A 21,543-nucleotide genomic window follows, 5' to 3' on the forward strand; every position below is an offset into this window, starting at 1 on the left:
TACAAAATGACGATGTTCATCAAACAATTTTCACAGTAATTACAGCTGATTAAACATGACAGACATATCAGTGTGGAATATATATTATATATGCACACACACACACACACACACACACACACACACACACAATTATTTATTGTTGTTGATGTTGCAAACTAAATAATTTATATACTCATTTAATAAATGAGCATGTGTTGATGTTGGCTGTGCCCAGAGTTATAAGCAACCTGTTTCTCCTAATTTGTTCACAGCATGCTTGGGATTGTGGAAGGTGGCTGTAGCTGTTGGCCTGGGGGGCCAAAGGGGGCAACATGAAATGTCCCTCTGACGTTTTTGCTCCAAGCAGCTGAAGTTCAATTTAAAATTGATTCAACTGAATTAAATTGACCAGACATGCAGTCTGTAAGCCGGGAGGTTCAGTGACTGAAGGCAATAGATGAGAAATGGTTCACATAATATAATACTTCTAATTCAGAGGAACACTTGGTGGGATAAAGATTTTATCGTATTCGATATAATTAAGGTATCAGTCAAAATAATCAATTTGCAAGCTCCTCAAATATAAACATGCATTTTAATTCACAAATATACTGATTCCCTTCTCTTGTCAACTCCACAATATTTATCACATGCTGTTGACATTAAGCTAAAATCAAAGAATTGGTCACAGAATCATATTGCATGTCTTTTGTCACTGATGAAAATATGGATGTGACTGTCCAAGTTTAGTTAGAGACACTCTGAATGGTGGCTATACTGTGTGCTGTAATGGTGATTTATAATGTTTGTATGCATTTTAAATGATTTAAGGTGGTCCGCTCCCTCTGAGATGTTACAATTGCCTCTCCCTAAAGCCATACCCGTGATATTGTAATTACCTTTGATACTGTTTTACTGTCTGCATATACTAATATTCTGCAATATAGCCCTGTGAATGATTGTGATATTTTACTGTCTTCTGATTAGTTATTCCCTGTAATTAGAATCATTAGCCAGCTACATTTACAACAACACTATGTGCAATAGAAAGCGTAAAAACGTAAAAACATAACGAAAGCATCGGATAAGTTTAGATTAGGGAATAAATGGGCAAATTTAGGATGCACTAAAATATCCTGAAGGCTGTGATTTTATGAGTTTATTGTGAGTTTAGCTGCTTCCATTGGAAATTCTTACTCATTGTTTTTCAGCAGGCTTGTATATTACGACACAAAGCATTCATTGCAACTGAAGAACTAAAAACAAAGACAACAAACAAAAATGGGCCCCCTTCACCCCCTACCTACCCACCCAAAAGATTAATGTTACCCATTACAATATATGACATTAATGCTACAGAATGAGAAGAGGCATAGAAAAAATGTTTTTAAAATCCTTCCCCTTAGCTTCATTTAACCATGATGAGCAAAGCCACTATAATTCATTATTGCGGGGAATACTCATTACTGTCTTTTCACACTTTTGAAAGAGTCATTACCTGCATAATGGAAGAGTCCTTATAACATTGAAATCTTTCCTTACAGAGAATTAATCATCCCTGCCTAGACAAAAAGGGAATTCTCCTGTAAAATATTCAGAAACTTCCATCAAGGAGATATTTTAAAACTTGCTTTCTTGTGGTAGACGTTTTCGTGAAATTAGGCAACTAATGAGACGGAAGTGAAAATGGTGATAAAATAGCAGAGAGATGGCATGGTGTACTCCTCTACATCCAGCACATAATGGAAAGGGGTGGTACTGTACTCACAGTTAACTGTGACTTTAACTGTCTTCATGTCAGGGAAGGAGATGTCGTTTTGAGCACTGCATTCATAGTCTCCAGCCTGATCCCTGGTGATACCGTTGATAATCAAATACTCTCCACTTTCATACTTCTTGGCTGTAAGAGAAAAAAAAAACATGTAAATGTGTAAATAGTATAACATTTTTAATTAGCTATGGATTAATTAGCTGAGTTCAACATTCTGTTCAGGACAGATTTTTTTTTTTTTTATATATATAGTCATATTACTTCCCATAATACTACCAATAAAGGAATATTACCAAAGTTTATTTGATGATAAAGTGTGTTTAATATGTTCACTGGGTCACAATTCAGTCATCAACATTAAATTAGCACGTAGAAGCAATAAGGACAGTAGATGAGATAATGGAGCAATTTACAGGAATGACCTTCTTTTAAAGACTAAAACCCTAAAAAAAATAAGTCCTAGAAAGTATGACTTGAGTAGCATTAAACAAAGCTTAGCAGAAATTTTCCACTTTGAATTTTCTTGCAAGAACTTCTCTCTTACATATTAATGCGCACCAGGTCAAACGTTATATAATGTTCTGCAGTAGAAATCTCCTCAAGGCGAAATGTGGCAAGTTCTCTTCAGGAATCCTGATAAGAAGGCAGATCAAGATTTCTGACGTAGCTGAAAGAGCTAAAACAAGCGCAGAACACTGCACAGAGATGGTGATGAGACCTGATGTGCAGCTCCAGTCCGGGACCAAAGCAACACTAGAAGGCCACACAACTGAAATTCTGACTTCCCCTGCACCTCTCGCCACTGTGAAGCCGCCACATTCCCATGTCGCATCGCACATGCTTTCTCTTTGCATTAATGGCACTCGAGTTAACCTCACAGGCACTGAAGTGAATGGTCTATGGTTAATGTCAATAAACAAATAAAATATGAGCTTTGCTGTATGAACCACAAACTATTATTTTATATTAGTTCTATTTTATGTCCAGGTTGACTCTCTTGGATTTTTTAGTAACTCATTAAGTTCAACAGATAGATATTAGCAAATAACTAATAAGAAACATATACATGTAAAAGTGAACTAGTGAATGGGCTTAGTGTTGTGGAAGAATCCATGTTGTCGCTATCTAGCTAAACCTTTTGTTAATTTATCAGATTATATACTGATGTTATATGAGCTACATCATCCAATATCCAAACCAAATTAAGACGATAATCATGGTAGTACTTTCTTCAGTCTTTGGTGTGACCACACATGTTATTTTAAATGCACTTTTCATCTTTAAAAGCTATATGTGGGTGCATGAGTGGGTGGTTCCCCAACCACGCTACATCACCTGATGAAGCTGGTTGTGGGTGTGCGGACGACATCATGCACATCAGAGCTGTGTGTGACTCTCCACCCTTCCTTAGGTGAAGCGAACATTGTGCATTGAGAGGAGGGACTGCGCTGCTGATTTAACTGGCCAGTGCGGGTAAGATGAAAACAAGGAATTCAACTGGATAATGTAGTGAGGTGAAAAATAATCCGATAACAAGATTTTCATTCTTCTTGATGTTGAAATGACTTTTACACTTAGCAATAAAAGTAAATTCAATTGCAGTGGTTTAATAAATAGTTTAACAGAAGGAGATAACTGATATGGTGGAATATAAATATGGAATTCAGCTCCACAACAAAACGTGCCCATATTTTAAAATTGATCCAAAAGTGCACCCTGTTACAGTGTGTGGCACCCCAGTGTTTATGACCTTTGCTGAAAAGTCCACATTTAGTTCTGGGTCATCATTTCTTTCCAGGAACTCCATTTGATTTGTAGGGCAAAGTAAAGAAGCAAGCAGAAATATGCCACAGGAGAGCTGAGCCTAAAACTCTGCTTCTCACCCATCTGAGCTGTGCCTCTTCTCTGTAACGTAATAACCCAGGACCACATAAGAGCTGCAGTTTAGAAACAATGTGTAATTAATTTCAAATACTCAACCAGGCTCCCAAGTGGCTCAGTCATAGATTGCATCCTGGAGACTAGTTACCAATTAGAGGCCGGATAATGTCATTAGCTTCCTGTGTCCAGGAATTCAGCACTGCATGGAACATAATGGAGTTTCCTCAGGGTCTCTCATCCGGCTGGTCTATACAATATCTGTGGTGAACATTACAGTGTAAAATACTTATAAATGGTAAAATTAACAGGAGAAATGGAGAAGAATATAAACCCCTACCATTTTACCCTATCACAGAAAGTATATTAATTCTTAATAGTAGTTTTGAAAGAACTCATTTAGAAACAACAGTGTTCATGAACACAAATGCGTATGTACACAAGTATGTAATGTATATGCATATTAAATAAATACATTATCACTGAATCTATGTAGCATGCACAACATGTAACACGTTATTAAAATAAAACATTAAAGCCAGAATCGATGAAGGCTAGAAGGAAAACACAGGCTTCTTTATTCTAGTTGGTCGATAAAGTATGTCGGTACACAGAGTTTTGCTGCCAATGCAGCAGTACCAGATGTTACCTCTTTTGTTGTATTTTTGCTGCACCGATATGTTATATATGTGGGCTGCTACTTCCAAATGCTAAAAAATAGCTCTGAAAGGCTCTAGGCACGTAGGAGGGCTGGAGCAGAACTCAGTACTGTTATATACCTACTTCCATTCCACCACTTGGAAACAGGTAATGGCAGTCAACTTCATTAATGGAACCTTTTTCCATTCTTGTGTCAAAAAGCATCTAAAAATACCGGCTTGGTTTTCATATTAAATTCCATTCAATAAAAATTATACATACAATAGATTTCTTTTGTCTAACCCTTTCCCTAAAATGAAAAACATCAACTGTAATACCGCTCTTATCCAGTCAGCCAGCTCTGTACAAACACATACAGTAGATACCTTCCGCAGGCAATAGCCTTCATTCCAATAAAAATACAAGAACCTAAAATTAATTAGATCTTCCTCCTGTTAACTATTTACTGCCACTAATTCATGTGAAGTATTCCTTCTAGAAGAAGACCAAAACAAAACTTAAAGGTGACAACCTCTATTAAAGAATTAGTGTTACGCTCCCTTTAAAAATTGGAAAACTTTCAGTCCTGAGGTAAGATTAAAAACTTGTAACCTACAACTAATCTTTGTGTTAAGCTGGTCCTGTTTGGGACTGAGACAAACGTCGGCTTGTGGTTATCAAGGATTCCAGAGGATCTGCTCCTGCTGCCACTAGGTTATCAGTAGTATCTGTTTTGGTCTGGGTCTGCTCTGGTTAATGGGATTGGGCACCATGGGATAAGCATCATTACTCCTCATTAATGTTGCAGTTCAATTTCTATGTGCTGATTGGCTGATTTGCTCCCTCTCACCCAGAAAGGGGGAGTGGCCACTTCCAATCCCAGGGCAGAGGCAGTCAATCCTACAGATTTATCTCATCACTATTATGTCTCTCAGTTACCAGGGTTGCTGTAATACATGTGTGTGTCTGTGTGTATCTATGTGCGTGTGTGTTTTTGTAATTATTACATTGTGGGGACCAGGTTTCCCTGAAGTGTGATAAAAACCTGCAGATTTTGGCCTTGTGGAGACATTTTTTCAGTTCCCACAAAGATAACCTCAATTTTATAAAAATCTGTGACTGCAATCAAAAACCTAAAAATGCTGTGTTTTTTAATATTTTTATTATTGTTCTATTTTAGTTACTTATGGTTGGTATAGTTGGGATTAGGGTTATGCCTATAAAAATGAATGGAGAATTCCCACAAAGATGTATGTATGTGTTTGTGTGTCCAGGTATACCTTACCTTGTGGGGACCAAATGTCGCCACAACGTGATGAATACCCATTTTTTTACCTTATGGGGGTCCAGTTTCCAGTTTACTTATGGTTATGGTTAGGGCTGGGTAGGTTAAGGTTGTCATAGTTAGCATTAGCATTTTTCCCATATACAGTGGTACCTCGGCTCTCGAACTCACTAGAGCTCGAATTTCCTAGAACTCGATCTGAATAACAGAAGTCGAACCTTGAACGCTGACCTAATATAAATTGTACGCGTCAGGAAATGAGTCATACTACAATGCAATTCTTACTTGAATGCCTTCTTCACAGACTGGACGATTAACCAAATTAAGCAGTGCAACATTAAAGTAACTAACAATAAATAAACCACTAACTTAGAGCATTTATGTCATTTATTTAAACTTTATTTTACCAGGACAAACGTCATTCGTGTAACTAAACTCTTCAGTCAATAAGGGCAAAGGTGGTTCCAGTTTGTGCAGCCGGGTGAGAGGTCGCAATGCATCTAATCGTAATGCATTGTGTCAGGATCAGAATGCGTTGCTTTAAGCCAGCGCTGTAAGCAAGTCGAGCGCACCCATTGACCTGACTGGGGAAACAAACTGAAATGCGGACTTAATACAGAGGACTAATGACAACAACCAGAAACAGCTGAAACACTTCTTGTTTTATCCTGTTCATTTTGTGTTTAAATGCTAAAAAAAAAAAAAAACATATTTAGGTGTAATTTTGGGGGGCTGGGAACCAATTAATTGGTTTTCCATTATTTCTTATGGGAAAAATTCAATCAGAACTCGAACTTTTTAGGATTCGATCCGGAGTCCGGAACGGATTAAGTTCGAGAACCGAGGTACCACTGTATATGATTACAGATATGATTACACGACTGTGTGTACGTATGTATGTGTATGTGTGTGTGTGTTTCATTTTCTGTGGTTATCGGTTTAAAGATCATTGCATTTCTGTTCATAAAAACCAAATAAAATAAAACAATCTGAAACACATTTTGAATTTTTTAACTCGATTAGCTATTCTTCCCAATTGTTTGTCCTTTTTCTTGCTTGGCCCACCTCTCCCCTCCTGCACCTTGAAAAGGGGAATTTAATTACAAAGCCCCTCCTCACCTGTCAGCACTGCCTTCACGTGTCTCCCCACACGCTGATCTTTTCACCTGTCATTTGAATGAGGCCTACAGCTGGCTGCTGCAGTGACAATGAGGTTCTCGTAAAAAGACACTTCAAATCATGTATATCCACGTTAAAAATACTCTGAATCCTGAGTCCTCACTATTGGCTACAGCATCCTGCCCATGACTGTAAGGCTAACAGCAAAGCCTGAAAACCAAGAAGCAGATTACTGCTCAGTGGATAATTATCTTCTCCCCACTCTTCATTTTCTCTTCTATTATTGTCTTCATCCTGCTGCATTTTTATGCAGACAGAGAATTTTCTGTTTTCCCCAAAATGAGTTACGGTTTCTTTCATTTTTTTGTATCTTCAATACCATTTTGGACAAAAACCACATTAAAATAATAAAAAAGACATTGATTTAGCAGGAATGCAAATTATTCTCTGGTCTTTACAAAAGAATTTCATATTCGTTTTACGGTTCTTTCAGTCTCTGTCAGAGGCTGCATCTAATTAAATGCAACCAGTAAGTGGATGTACATAGAAAGCAGATAATTCTTAACGGGCTATATTCATATATCATTGCATGTTTAATAAGGAAACCATTTAAGCTGCATATTGTAGCAAACATTTGCATTTATCTAAGGATGCTTTTGTTCAAAGCAACTTATAGATAACATGCAAGTAAGTGCATCAAAAAATAAAAATAAAAAACAAAAAAGATCAAACGCACTAAGGGTTACTATAAATGCAACTCATAGTGCACCGATGTACAAGAAAAATAGCAATAGAGTAAATATCCAATATCATATTCTGACATCGTAACAAAGAAGTAGAAGGGGGGCAACCAGAGTAACGGCATTGTACTACTTGGACAGACCCGTCTTCTGCTCTGCCCATCTAATCCGTACTCTTCCCACACTCACCACCCTGTACAATTTCTATAAGTACTGAATGGATCAACTTTAAGTGTGAAAGCCAGTAAATGTGCTTTTACCTGAATGCTGTGTCCTAGTTGTGACATGTAACACTGAGATTACACCTACTGATTTATTGATATGGGGTGAAAGGAGTGAAATATTGCTGATCGGTGGTACCTGTCTGATGACCCTGAAGCTGATGTATGGGCACCAGAGGAGGTGCGACAGGCAGTACCGCCAAAGCAGGTCGACATCTACCTGGATAATCAATGCACATTCTTCTTAAATGCCAATTTGCACAGTATTTCCCCAACAATTTGGTGGTTACCTGTATTGCTTGGAGTATGTCTTATTGTCCATATCTTAAAAAGTCTTTTACATTGTTCAGTGACTTGAACAGACTTTTTGAGGGGCAGGTGCTCAAACATGGGGGGGGGGGGGTGTCTGGCCCAGGGGGGGGGGGCACTTTGATGTTATTCATATTTTTATGTCTAAATATATCATTTTTGTACTTATTTCTCATTTTGCCAATGACCAACATTTTCTGTGACATAACAGTAGGAAGAGTAACACATACACTAATGATATATAAGGACATTTTTTTTTTAATTCAAGCTCACAGAATCCCTCAAATGTGCACACAATTTGCTATATTGTGCTATTTTGGGCTCTCAAAATAATTTTCAACCTTGTATGTAACAGTTTGTTTATTTGTGTTCTTGCCTAACGAAAACGTAAGTGCAAAGCTAGAAGCTGGAGTGAAGTGTTCGAAATGTGGTAACTTTATTCGCTTAAATCTTTGTAATAAAGTATTTTGTCTTTAAATCCAACCTTGTCTTATTCTGCGAGACCTAACACTTGTCTATACAAATCTTCAACTAATTCTATTCCAGAAATTAGCTGTTATGGTGATCTACTTTTTAATATTGCCCATGGTAAGAACCAATATATATGCATATACCCCTGAGCCCATATCTTGATAATAATGCATAATGTCTCCCATTACAAAATTTTTTGTCCTGTAATTTTTTAATTAACAAAAACTATGCTTTGTGGTCATTTCATTATCATTTACATATTTACTACATGACATGTAGTTTTCTGTAAATTTGGCTTTCATTTTAATGAATAGACTAGAATAGCTTTACATTACTGTTTTACAATGCATTACATCGCAGCACAAACACGCAACAAAAAACAAAACATCATCATAGCAGTAAGGCACTTCTATAGTTTCCTTTGCTGTCAGAGTTTTCACCCTCATCATGTCTCCGAAACTCCAGCTCCTGATAACCCAAGAATTAAATCGTATCAATCAGCCCTTTCAGAATCTCATGGTTTTTCCTCATCGCGTAATGACGTTTGGCTAACCGGAGACACACGCCTTCATCAATCACAATATCAATCCTTACTAAGGTTGCCATTTTCAATTTTAAGAAATAAGGAAGGCCACTCCTTGCCTCTCTGGGTCCATGTCGATCAGACACAGCATTTTATTTCTCAATATGAGAAATTGAATGAGACACTGATATGTTCTTGTACCACAACAAAAACAGACAAGAATTACATGGGATTAGCTACAATCAGCAAGAACTTACAGTATATCACTTAGTGTATATAAATTCCTTGCACACAAAACAATAAGAAATACTGGTGAACAAGTGACTTTATCTTGCCTGATGACTGAATTCACATTTTGAATGGTCCAAGTGCTATTCATCTGGTATCCAGGCAGCATTTTTTATGACTTGTCCTAATGCAATTTGCTATGGATGAGTATGATGAACGATGGTCGATTCATGCTGTGGCTCACAAAAACTGAGCTTTATTAAACTCAAAAGGACAAAAAATGGGTAAAAAAAGGGGGAAAAATGGGTTAAAAAAAAAAAACTAAGCAGGTAAATGAACACAGGGCTACATCAGTTACAAACACACAATGACCAGTCATGGAAAATAATGAGGGCAGGCACTTAAATACACAGATAAGATGGACTAAATGGGGGCAGGAGCGGACCACAACAGAAAACCAAACACTAGGGTTAGGAACAAGACACAGGTGAGGGTTATTAACAAATACATAAGGGTCCAAACAGTAGGAGAAACTAGGATAACAAGACTTACTGTACAAAACTGGGGCGCAAGCAGGAATAACTTTTCGTACAAACATTAACTACAGGGAAGGCGCTTACAGCGATAGCTTGCTGATTGGTTGACCAACCACCGGCGCAAACATGGAAATTACATGAAAATTCAGAAAAAGAAATGTAGTGGAGCCAAAATTGACCATAAGAAATCATTTTAGTACCCTAATTACATTTAACGCATCAATTAATATATGTTTTGCTTGCGTCTCCATATTTATGCATCAGAAAATGTAATCGCTAACCCATATACTTTGGTCTAATAGGCTATAGCCGGTACTGGCAGTGAAACTTGCCAGCGCTTATTAGCGGGATAACGTTACATCATTTTTTCTTCATTTTTCATTCTGTGGAAAACGAAAAATCGATCTGCTGGTCAGATCTAATAAGAATCATAGACATGTCATGCGTCATATAAGTAAAATATAAATGTTCCACTTTGATCGTGATCCAATCCTCTCGATAACTCACAAAATGCAAACAAATGACGTATTTTTCCTCCATTGTTTTGGCGTGATGATGTAGTTTAAGTGTGAAATTTAATTTATAAACTTTTTGCATCTCCCATGCTTACGTAGCATAAAGGTCCCAGTCCCTGTTGTGTGGTGTGAAAGTAGCCAGGAGCTACGAAAGTTCCAGGTTGAGAACTTGAGACAACCCACAAGGACCAGATTCCAGAACTTCGGTGTGCCTAAACATGTGTGACCAGCCTCAATCCCACAACAAGAGAGCAGTTTGGATGATAACCAGCTTAGCCCATTAAGCCACGCAACAGGCAGGGGAACAAGGAAACACTAGGAGCTAAGGACAGGGGATGGCCAGACACCTGCTGGCCAAACGGGCAGCTGACATACCGAAGAGGCAAAACAGGGACCAGTCCTGACAGCTATTAGCTACAATAGATCTGCGCCAGTTCTTTCATGTATCACCACTGACTTGGACTATGGCTAAACACAGGGGGGGGGGGGGTTCCTGAAATGGAAATAAGATCCTTCAAAGATCAAACATTATCATGTTCACAAGATTAAACTTCTTATCAGCTCATCCTCCAGTTTGCTGTCACTACACACTTTTGCTTAAATTTTGGTGCGATTTGTCTCAAAATTTGAACATGTCCAGGTCTTCAATCTTATACCATGTCTGCATATCTTTAAAATACTTTTTGAGTTAACATACTTATCCGAGATTACTGGCCTGCAGAGGCCTCAGGACAGGAAAAAAAAACAAGTCTGTCAATGACACTGAAGACAGGACAGGGACGACCGGGCTGGTGGACTGAACAGGACAGAACTGGCAGACAGGACTAGAGACGGAACTGGAGGAAACAGTACTGTGGGAAGAGGACAAGACTGGAAACAAGACTGGAGACAGGGCTCCACTGCCAGGCTGGCACCCCTCTCTTGGTGGTGTGAACTGGTAGAGTCATGGTTGGCATCTCCCTGGATTCCCCGTACTGAGAAAAGGACTGGATTTTAAAAGACCAAACCTAGAGAGGAGGCTGGAGCCAGGGCTCCGAGATGTATGGGAACAGTGCTCCAGGATGTGGGACAACCAGGAACAGGGTTCCAACATGCGGTACAAACAGGAACAGGGTTCCAAGATGTGGCATGTATAGGAACAGGGCCCTGAAATGCGGGATTAACAGAAACAGGGCTCTGAGATGTGGAATGAACAGGAACGAGATTCTGAGAGACAGGACGAACAGGAACAGGGCTCCAGGACATGGGATGAACAGAAATTGAAAAAAGACTTGCTGCAACCTTTGACTGGGCAGTTGAACATTCTTTCACAAAGTAGCTAGAAATACTATTTTTCTGAAGCAGTAATAAGATCCATCAGATACTTTTTGACGAATCATGTTCACAAAATATTCAAATGTCTTCTGCTTTCACCCTTCCCTCTGATGCCACTAAGCAACATTGCTTTAATTTTTGGTCAATCTGTTTCAAATTTTAATCAGTTACACAGTTACAGTTTGTCACCCATACAATGCCCCAGCAAAGTTTGAAAAAGATCCATCAAACGGTTTTTGAGTTATTATCTTAAGAAGCCTGTCCAAAAAAAAATGGCTGTCTGAAAAACATGTATGTATTCCCCGTTGGGGAAAGTAAACTACACAGTAATCTATGGTAAACTACGAAGAATATCGTAAGTATATAGATTAATTAGTCAGGCAAAGTTTTAGCATGTCCAGGCAAAATGATGTCTGCAGAGAGGGGTTTTCAGTCCTATCTTGAATAGCTGAAGGGACTCAGGAGTTTTGACAGGGTGGGGTGGAGGGGTCTGTGATCAACAAAAATTGAGACTGTATTTTATGACCTTTCAGATATTAGACAAACCAACATACAGAGGATGCAGATAATGCGGATGGTAGAGATGCCATGGGCTGTTGGTTTGGGAAGGGTCTGCAAGGGGGCTGGAGTTGTGTCCCTGGAGGGCTTAAACACCAGATCCTTAACTTAATCTGGCTTTCACTGCTATCCAGTGAGGAAAAACCAAGAGAAGTCTGATGAAGGCTCTTGAAAGGTCTAAATTCTCCTGCATGTGTCCAATGCTAACAACAAAGTATGAGCTTGAACTGGGGAAACATGTTCAAAACTGGTCTGGAAGGGCCCATGAGGGCCCTGCATAATTATTACCAGAATGAGGTTTTTAGGCTTTCTAGAAAAATCACTGGAGGTAGCACCATTCTTTGGTGAGTGTACTATAAAGCAGGAAACTACATGTTACCATACCTAAACAGCAAGGAAAAATTCAGATATAGCCTTCATTTTTCACACAGTTCTTCCACCTGTAATTGTGCATATATTGAAGCTGATGCAAAAAGGTTATTTATGGATCATTAGCTGCATAACAGGATAATATACATATTTCTACTGTATTAAGATGAATGGCACAAAGTTAATGAAAAAAAGATTATTAGAGAGTATGGTATATCTACACCCTTACAAACGTTTTCCCTCACATTTTATACAACCCCTTGTATATATACTTTTAAAATCTAATGAAATATATTATATAAATAGCTAAATTTAAGCACAGTGCTTCTCCTTATTTTTCTGTAATTAGAGTACTGCACAACTTAGTGTCTTTTTCCCTCTTCAATCTCTATGTCTCACTGCAATCGCAGAAAATTGCATACTGTGCCTGTGTTTAGCAAAACCCAAGAGGAGCTGAATACCAAATTAACCTTCCTGCAATTTCCTTGGGTTTGCTGGAGGTGATATGCAGGACCAGGTGTGAGCATTGCTGTTGTTGCTATTTTACTGCTCTTCACAATGTTGTTACCTTAGCTATTGTAATTATTATGTGTTAGTCTCTGTAAAATCTAGAACTGCAGCATATCAAATGAATGAACTTGCATTTTTGTACCACAAATACAAGCCCAATATTATTCTGAATGCTAAAAATGGAAAAGCAGTTGCTTCATGGTAGATGATCCATCATGCCATACTGTTCATTCAGTGCAGAGCCCAGAGCAGGGAACACCTTGAATGCTGGTATATTATATGGCACACACACACACACACACACACACACACACACACACACACGCACAGTCCTTGTTTCATATCTTCATGGGGACCCTCCATTAATTTCAATGGGCATAACCCTAATACTAACAATGACACCCTTCGTAAACCCTACGCAGCCCTAACATTAACCATAAGTAACCAAACAAAATACACCACATATCCTTGTGGGGACTGAAATGTCAAAATAACAGCATTTGGTCCCCATGATATAATATATGCATAACCACACACACATACACACAGCTAGAAGCAGAGCTCAAACCCACAACCTTGGATGCCATTTTGCCCCCATAACCTTGACCTCACTCAGTAAACCATACATGGAATTTTCTTAAATCTTATAGCTCTCACCCATAAGGTATTTATTACAGATAGACAGAATTGATATAAGAAGGAGCATCTTGTTTGGTTTTTTAAACACCTTTATCGCTCACGCCCCAGTGCAACCATGCACTGCCTTGCTGGGTTTCAGCCCCCCAGTGGCTCGTCAGCTTGGTAACAGGTGGGCATTTCTTTGTTCTCTCTGTATGGCTGCTTCTTAGCTACGCTGTTTGTGTCTAACCGTCACCTGAACTCTTGGTTTTCTCGCACTCAGGGCATACGCACATTTGACCTGGTTGCCTTATTCCGTGAGCGAGCACGACGCTCCCCCCTCCCCCACTGGTCTGCACTCAAATTGCACTTAACGTTCTGAGCCTGAGCACGCGTTGGTCATCACCGTGCCACTTTCCTGTGTTGAAAAAAATATAGGTAGGAAAGTGCTGCCGCACAGCAGGGTGGAGTTCATGATTAACGTCCTTATTTTGTGACTTATTTGGAGTATTGTTGGGTGCGATGACACACGGCCCTCTTATATGTTTGTCAGGTATGCAACCCAGTGATTTTATTTGATCCTGTTGCAAGTATAAGAAGATGGTCCCATATTTTACCAAATATTTCGGAGTTTTTGTGTGTTGCATCTGTTTGTTCCCGAATATGTTCATCGGCCCAAATTCTGCACCTCTGCTGTAGACCAAAGTGATCCCTTTGTACAGTACCGATCGCCTAGAGCAGGGATGTCAGACTCCAGTCCTGGGGGGCCGGAGCCCTGCACAGTTTGGGGTTTCCCCCTATTTTACAGTGCTATGTGCTAATTACCACACAGCTCTTGAGCTGAATCATTTGTGGTGGAACAGGGAAAGAACTAAGCTACACAGGGCTCCGGCCCTCCAGGACTGGAGTTTGACACCCCTGGCCTAGAGTGTACACCCTCAGTCTCTTATCTTGAGTTTGTTGGCTTTCTTTCTATAGCACTGACTGGATCTATGATCTATTACCTGTATTATGAGTGGATTTTGGGATCTTGATTTAGACTTTTGGTTTGTCTTTGGAATGCCTTTGCCGGTTCTTTGACATACTGCCTGTGTTTCAGAATGCAATTTTGGACTACCATTTAGGAAATTAAACCTTTTTGCTTCCATAATTGGATGCAGTATATCACCTGCTCACTTACAAGCATGCTCTCATTTAGGCAGATCTCTTCTCTAGACCCTTAACTGTCACGTTGCTGCTTGAGAATCTTAATGTGAGCCGAAGATGCTTTTACAGCACGCTTGGCTTCCATCTACACATCTACGCTGCTTTGAACAACAGAATCTGCTAAGTACTCTGACATTAACAGAAGTGCATATGGTATACCTAAAGAATTTCAGGAGGCCATTGACGGTTCTTATTTGATACGTTTATTAAAACAAGTTAGTGCAAAGTATAGTACAGCATAATACAGTATTGCCTCTAGACCAGCCAGCCTCGAAAAACCAGTACTTTGTTGAAATATGCACTGAATACAAAAGAACAGTCGTGTCAAATAAAAATTCCATCAAAGCCTGAATTCAGCCCCTTCTCCAAAAAATGGAATCGTGTCCCTGCACTTCTATTAAAATAACATGTAACAATGGAATATGAAGTATTCTATTCAACTCTTTCAAAGGTCACAAGTATAACCCAAGGCCTTGGCTCACAATTGAAAAAAGCTTATCAAAGTGCTTTTTTATGGCGACACTCTTAGGCTTCTCTCAGCGCCTCACTTTGATCTGACTGAAAAAGGCTTACTTAAAGTTTCTAAACTCTTTCACCCTTTTCACCTTGCTCAGGTAGGATTCGCAATATTTTGATATGATGTGCATATGAAGGCTGAAGACTGATAATATGTCAGCATTTGCTGTGACAGGGGTACATCTGTTTCTGAATATTTAGAAGACTGCATATTATTGACCAAGTGACATACTGTATTAAATAGATTCTGCTTCAATGGACAAATTGTAACACGTTAAACACTGAATATGGATATATGTGAGCAGTGGTCAAAAAAACTGCAAAAAAACTAGAACATGACAGACCTACAAGTAACATGGAAATGGGCTGAAAATAGGAATGTGTCCACAATGTTTGACATATAAATACAAATTTCAACATTAAAAAAGAGCTTATTGTAAGATTATTGTGGATCAGGTGTGATTCTATGATTTTTTTTCAAAGTAGGGGGGCATGATTCATACAGAGGGGCCAACCTTATCACTAGCGAATGATATGTTTTCAAATGGTTAGTGACAGTGAGGAGACACTCCGCGGGCCAATCAGCTTTAAGCTGGGGAACATTGGCCGCACCCGAGTTTCCAGCCCTGTTGTGGATTCCTGTCCTCTCCATCCCTTCTTAAACTCTGTTTTTAGCTAGTTTTTGAATGACATGAAGTATATTATTAGAAATCAAACTGATATCGAAAGAAACGTGCCAAAATAAAAAGTGACAAGACTGATTTGCAAAAAGTATTTAGGATTTCATATGAAACTGAGTGCTTAAAATTGTATATTAAAAAAGTAACAGCTAACATTCTATATCTATGCTGGGCAAAGAACACTGAATAAAGGCGTCAGCCTTTTATTCTTCTGTATGCGACCCATGCGAAGACTTTGAATAGCTACATGCAAGTTTCAGCTACATGGAAATTACCCACCTGCAATTTGAAAGAGAGCCAAAAATACAACTGCAACAGTAATGATAGAGGCTGCTGACAATATGCATCTATGAAGGACCGATACCAAGAAAGGATCTAAAAGCCCCCAAAATAATTCTGATAATCTTGCAGATGAAAAGAAAGTTCAGAAGTGTTACAGTACTCTTTCCAATTTTTAAGTCATCCGCTTTTCACGAAATCCATGAGGCCCAACAACACGAACAACCAAATTTAAATCCAAGCTTCCCAAATTCTTTCTTGTGTCTCCATGACCGTTCTGTACATGTTATTTCAGTAGAAAAAGCAAAAACATGATCTCTCTTGTCCATTTGAATTCCGCAGTCGTATGCCTACATATAAAGGCCTCTTCGCACGGTGCCCTCACATCGTAAACCAGGGGTGGGGAGCCTGTTCCATGGAGGGCCAGTGTGGGTGCGGGTTTTTGGGACGGCCTCTCAATCAGCCAATAACAGTGGGTCCCCAGGACTGGTGTTGAGAACCACTGCTTTATTATTGGCTGATTGAGAGAGGCCATCCCAAAAACCCGCACCCACACCGGCCCTCCATGGAAGAGGTTCCCCACCCCTGTCACTAACTGTGCACGAGCTCATTGTCCTACATGGGTTATTTTTTCCAAATTATTTATGATATTCAAGATGGCACCTGATGGTTCATTGCCAGGAAAAGGTTATTTTTTCCATAAAAAATGAAGACTGAATGAGGCAATTATACATTCTATCCATCCATCCTTTAGCCACTGTTCCTGATCACGGTCATGGGTGGGTGGGGGGGGGGGGGGGGGTGAAGGCGTGAAGCCTGTCCCAGGCCGCGTAGTGCACACGGCTGGTGTACACCCCAGACAGAATGTCAGTTTACACATTATGTTATATATAATAAATAAAAAATATTCAAGCATTAATGAATGCATTATCCTTTCTCATACAATGAATGAGATTAATATTAAATCAAAATAACATCCAATTGTTTGACATAATTGTTGTACAAAATTCCCGTTGCACAAATGCCCTTGCAAATAAGTTCCAAAGGGATTTGAGTAAATAGGAGTTTATAATAATGTTTATTTATATGGAGAGTATAAAAGGTCCAATGAGGGAAAAAAAGGCCATCAGAGGGCAGAAAAACAAATGCAATGTGTTCAATAAACTATATACATGGAAAATTCCAGGCACTTATCATTATTACCATTATCAACGTCTAGCTAATTGTTTGGGAAAGAACCTTGCAATCTCAGATAATGGTTAATGTCCCAAAGAAAGACATTAAATACAAACTATTTTGCCTCTTGTTCAGCAACTATACAACAACTGCACTCTCTTGATCTATCTCTATATTAACACACCATTAAGTAAACAAAACTTCAGTGAATCTTTCCAGAAAGTGTGAATATATAGTATACAGTATGTATACAGTGTTTTTATTTTTTATTGTAAAGTAAATATTGCTGCTGCACTATCATTTAAAAAGCATTAGGTAACACTCTTGCAGTGCCCTCAGGCTTCAGTTTTAAAGCAGAAAAATAAACAGAAAATATTCCCTCAAACGGTTTTACACATAAGTCTTTCAACTGTTATGATTCTTTGTCCCTGCTCATATGACTAGGGTTTATTTATTCTAGTATGTATATCTGTATGCTTTATGTATTGCTTTAATATAAAATAGTAATAATACTTTCCTTCAAAGAAATGTACAGTTTGCATTTAAGAAGCAGCTATTTATACTTTTGGGACAGTCATAGGTTTTAACTATCTTTGTTGGTACAGTTATTATTGTTTTTTTATCAATGTACTGAAGTCTGGTGTTAAAGACATCATCACATTATTTCCTAAGCTTAAACAATTGTGCATTATTCCAACATTTAGACTACACAATCATATTGTGGTTCCATGTCCCCGAGCTGCAGAGAACATTTCTATTGTTTAACATTCAGATGTGCATCTACGTTTGCATCACTTGTGACGGCACACTGATACGGCCCATTGACTTTGGAAGGTACAGAAGGACAATGGATGCCATTATTTCTTAATGCTACAGCCTACATGGAAAACAGCGGCTCTGTAATTCAGCATAAAGGCGCATTTTAAGAGAGCCAATATTCTTGCCGCAATTGTGGAAATGCAAAGCCTGAACTGCATGTATTCATGCAGTAAATTGACATATGCATTCTTCAAAGGGCTCCAGATACTGTACCAATGCCCCCAGCTCAGGGGGGTCACCCCTTTGATCGACTCTTAAAGAAACACGCAACGAGTGGCACAATTCAAAGTTGGACGAGGTGGCTATTTAGTAAAGATCCACATCCTTACTGTTATCACAAGTAATACTTACCTAACGGGGTTATATGCCTCCAAGAGATAGTAGGCTCTGGTTTCCCACTGGCCATGCAGATGAGTGAGACGTTGCTGCCCTCATTCAAAGTGATGTCATTAGAAATGTCATATATCTTGGGTGGAACTGCAAAAGAAAAGAACAAAACAAGACTTACTTCAGGTTCAAGATTAAATTTTCATTCAGACCGCAAGCTTTAAGTTTGGGTTTGGGATTTTTCTTGTCTTTATTTTATTTTTCATTTCCACCAGTGCCATTTCACTCCCTGAGACCCATGTAAGAAGCTGTCGTTTTGATATTGGGCTTTGGTTTCCCCTCTATGTGTGCAGTGCGTGTTTGCAGTGTGTGGAAAATCGAGCGATCCGGCCGTTGTTTGGGATATCCGCAGAATGCCCAAATGGGAACAAGAACAGCTTGGAGCTTCTGTGAGGCTCAGCCGTTCTTTCAACAGACACAGGTCAACGCCCATGCAGAGAGCACTCCTTCACCTTTTATCGAGCTTCTAATGATAGCAAATGTTATTTAATCCCCAACCCTGAGGATCCACCCATGTCTAATTATTTTGCTGCTGCTTCTTTTGTTTTGAATGTTTGTCAAATCCCATTACACACAAGTAATGCAGAACTGCCAATTAATGAGAGAAGCGACTGTTAGTATTTAAGCCCCATACATTCTGAGATTAAACAAGCTAAACTGAAAGTTGCTGCTTGTCAGTAGTTTTGAGACTGTTGCACAATCACAATAAATAAATAATTTCATTTTTAACCCCTGTAAAACTCCGGCAAGGATCGTTGTTGCTTTCTAATTGACCGCTGCAAAACTGTAACGTTTGCCAGTCTTGTTATGATTTCCCTACAGGAGCTACTGCTGGGGAGATGCTGTCCTCTTGTAGGTTCTGAATGAATAAATAAACATCTAATGGCACTACCTTGAATTACAGAAACGCTTACAACTGCACTATTAAAATTCAGGGGGTCTCAGCTTGCCCTTATATGAATTCTGACAAGTTCTCCAAGGTTGATTTCTGCCACCAAATTGCGAGACCTACAGACCACATACCAATTATGAGCCTGGAGGAATAAGACTTCCTGTCATAATGCAGAGCTCTAAGTACAGCGCTGGCAAAGCAAGCAACAAATCGAGTGTTTTTGCTTATTTATGTTTCAAATCTAATTCAGAGAAACAATGCTTTTGTTTGTGCTATATTTGCACAGTGATCATTCAAAGACCCATTTTACACAGTTTTCAATCATTTTCACACAGTTATTGTTACAAAGTATAAATATTTTTATAAAACAGTGTATCATTAGGCTTTTTGTGAGGGTATATTGACACTTTCACTTACAATCCAAATTTTGTTTAAATTCTTTATGTTGCTCTAGAATTGTGCTCAGTCTGGATCTATTACAGACTGTATTACAGCTGTTCCAGAGCAATATAAATGATCACCCTACAGGCTTCCTTCTGTACTGCCTGGGAATAATTCAGAATTTAGGTGTTTTTCAGAGCAGGCAGTAAGTGGTGGGATCTGCTTGCTTCTTGCTTGGCTTTGACTAGGAGTCCACAGGAAGGATCGCATCTGGCTGTCAAGACGGATTGTCCATCCTCCACCTGGTAAAGCTGAAGATGAGCTGCAGGAGGGATGCTGTGAGCTACTTAGGTGTGACTGGATCTTTCAAAATTGGTTAAGGAAGTTTCTCTTAGATGAAGAGCTGGTCAACAAATGTCACTTTAAATTTTCAAACACCTCAGCTGATGAATTATGAGTAGTTTGATGAAGTATGAACTATTTTCTCAGCAAACTGGCAAAATATATATTTCAATTTTGTCTGAGAGGTTGAGGGGATCAAAACTGGATTGGACTGGATTAAAGATCTGTATGTATAATTAAAATGAGATTACAATTAAAATGATAAATTGTAAAGTGGTTGCAATCCATACATACACAGTGTGATGGATATTTGGAATAACTAGTTTTGGGAACATAGCTTAAAAGCACTATCCTTAATAAATAATAAATAATATATATGCATACTTTCTTGCATTGCTGATGATATACGTTTGGCTTAATTCTGTATGTCACAGTAAATAGTAAATTTGGGGTTGTATAGTTTTTGACGTTTGTACATGTAATTAACATAAACTATACATACTTTAGGAAATATTTATAAAGTTTTGGCTTCCAGACATATATAGTCATTTATAGAGGACTTCAAGCAAGTTACTGTTGTCAGGTTGCAGTGTGCAAACCACTCAGCCAACCTCACAGTGCAGAAATATGAAATATCAAGCTGAGATATGAAGTGGTCAGATGTGTCCTGCATCTCGTTCTTGCCAAAAAATGTATAGCTGCCGCCTAATGATGAGTGTGAGATTCCAGTTTTCTTACTAGGACGAGGCGAGATGCTTTTTCTGCACGAGTTCCCTGAAGATGCATGACTAATGCTAATTGCTACTTAATGGCACCGAGCAATTACCTTCCCAGAATCCATCACTTCAGCATTGCCAGCAAAGGCCTTTCGTTCGTGTGTGGTTGTTCAGTGCTTTCGTGAGCGTGACAACTGATGTGATCCACTTGCCACGGCCTTGTCACTCACCAATTCTGAACCCAATCAAGAATTTATGGGATATTTCCAGCTCCATTATCCAGTCATGATTTGATTTGCTTTTCTTATGGAACAGCAGAGCTGCTTCTATTGTGCAGAATTCCACATGCTGGGAGCATCCTAGTGGCCATGCATACAGGCCAGCAGGGCCAGGCATTTTAAATCTTATCATTAAAAGCATCAAGATGACTTCGAATGCTAAGAATATTAATCCAAATTCTGGTCACATCTACCAGTGGTTCTCAACTTGCTCAGGCAGTTCTCATTTTTGTGTAATTTCATCGCCATGACACCTGAGCCAGGTAATTAACTGCTAGATAAGTA

At 38.9% G+C, this 21,543-nt stretch overlaps 1 protein-coding gene across 3 annotated transcripts in view; it reads right to left on the reverse strand.

Moving 5' to 3' along the window:
* The window catches only part of negr1 (neuronal growth regulator 1), a 169,655-nt gene that overhangs the window by 73,296 nt on the left and 74,816 nt on the right, over nucleotides 1-21,543 (reverse strand). For all 3 annotated transcript variants that reach the window (XM_023840468.2, XM_023840469.2, XM_023840470.2), the window contains exons 3-4: nucleotides 18,614-18,739; nucleotides 1,751-1,882 (exon numbers count right to left, since the gene is read on the reverse strand). In XM_023840468.2, the coding sequence (XP_023696236.1) occupies nucleotides 1,751-1,882; nucleotides 18,614-18,739 (258 nt within the window). The remainder of the gene's footprint in view (nucleotides 1-1,750; nucleotides 1,883-18,613; nucleotides 18,740-21,543) is intronic.

This window comes from Paramormyrops kingsleyae, chromosome 15, assembly GCF_048594095.1.
Source record: "Paramormyrops kingsleyae isolate MSU_618 chromosome 15, PKINGS_0.4, whole genome shotgun sequence".
Taxonomy (NCBI): domain Eukaryota; kingdom Metazoa; phylum Chordata; class Actinopteri; order Osteoglossiformes; family Mormyridae; genus Paramormyrops; species Paramormyrops kingsleyae.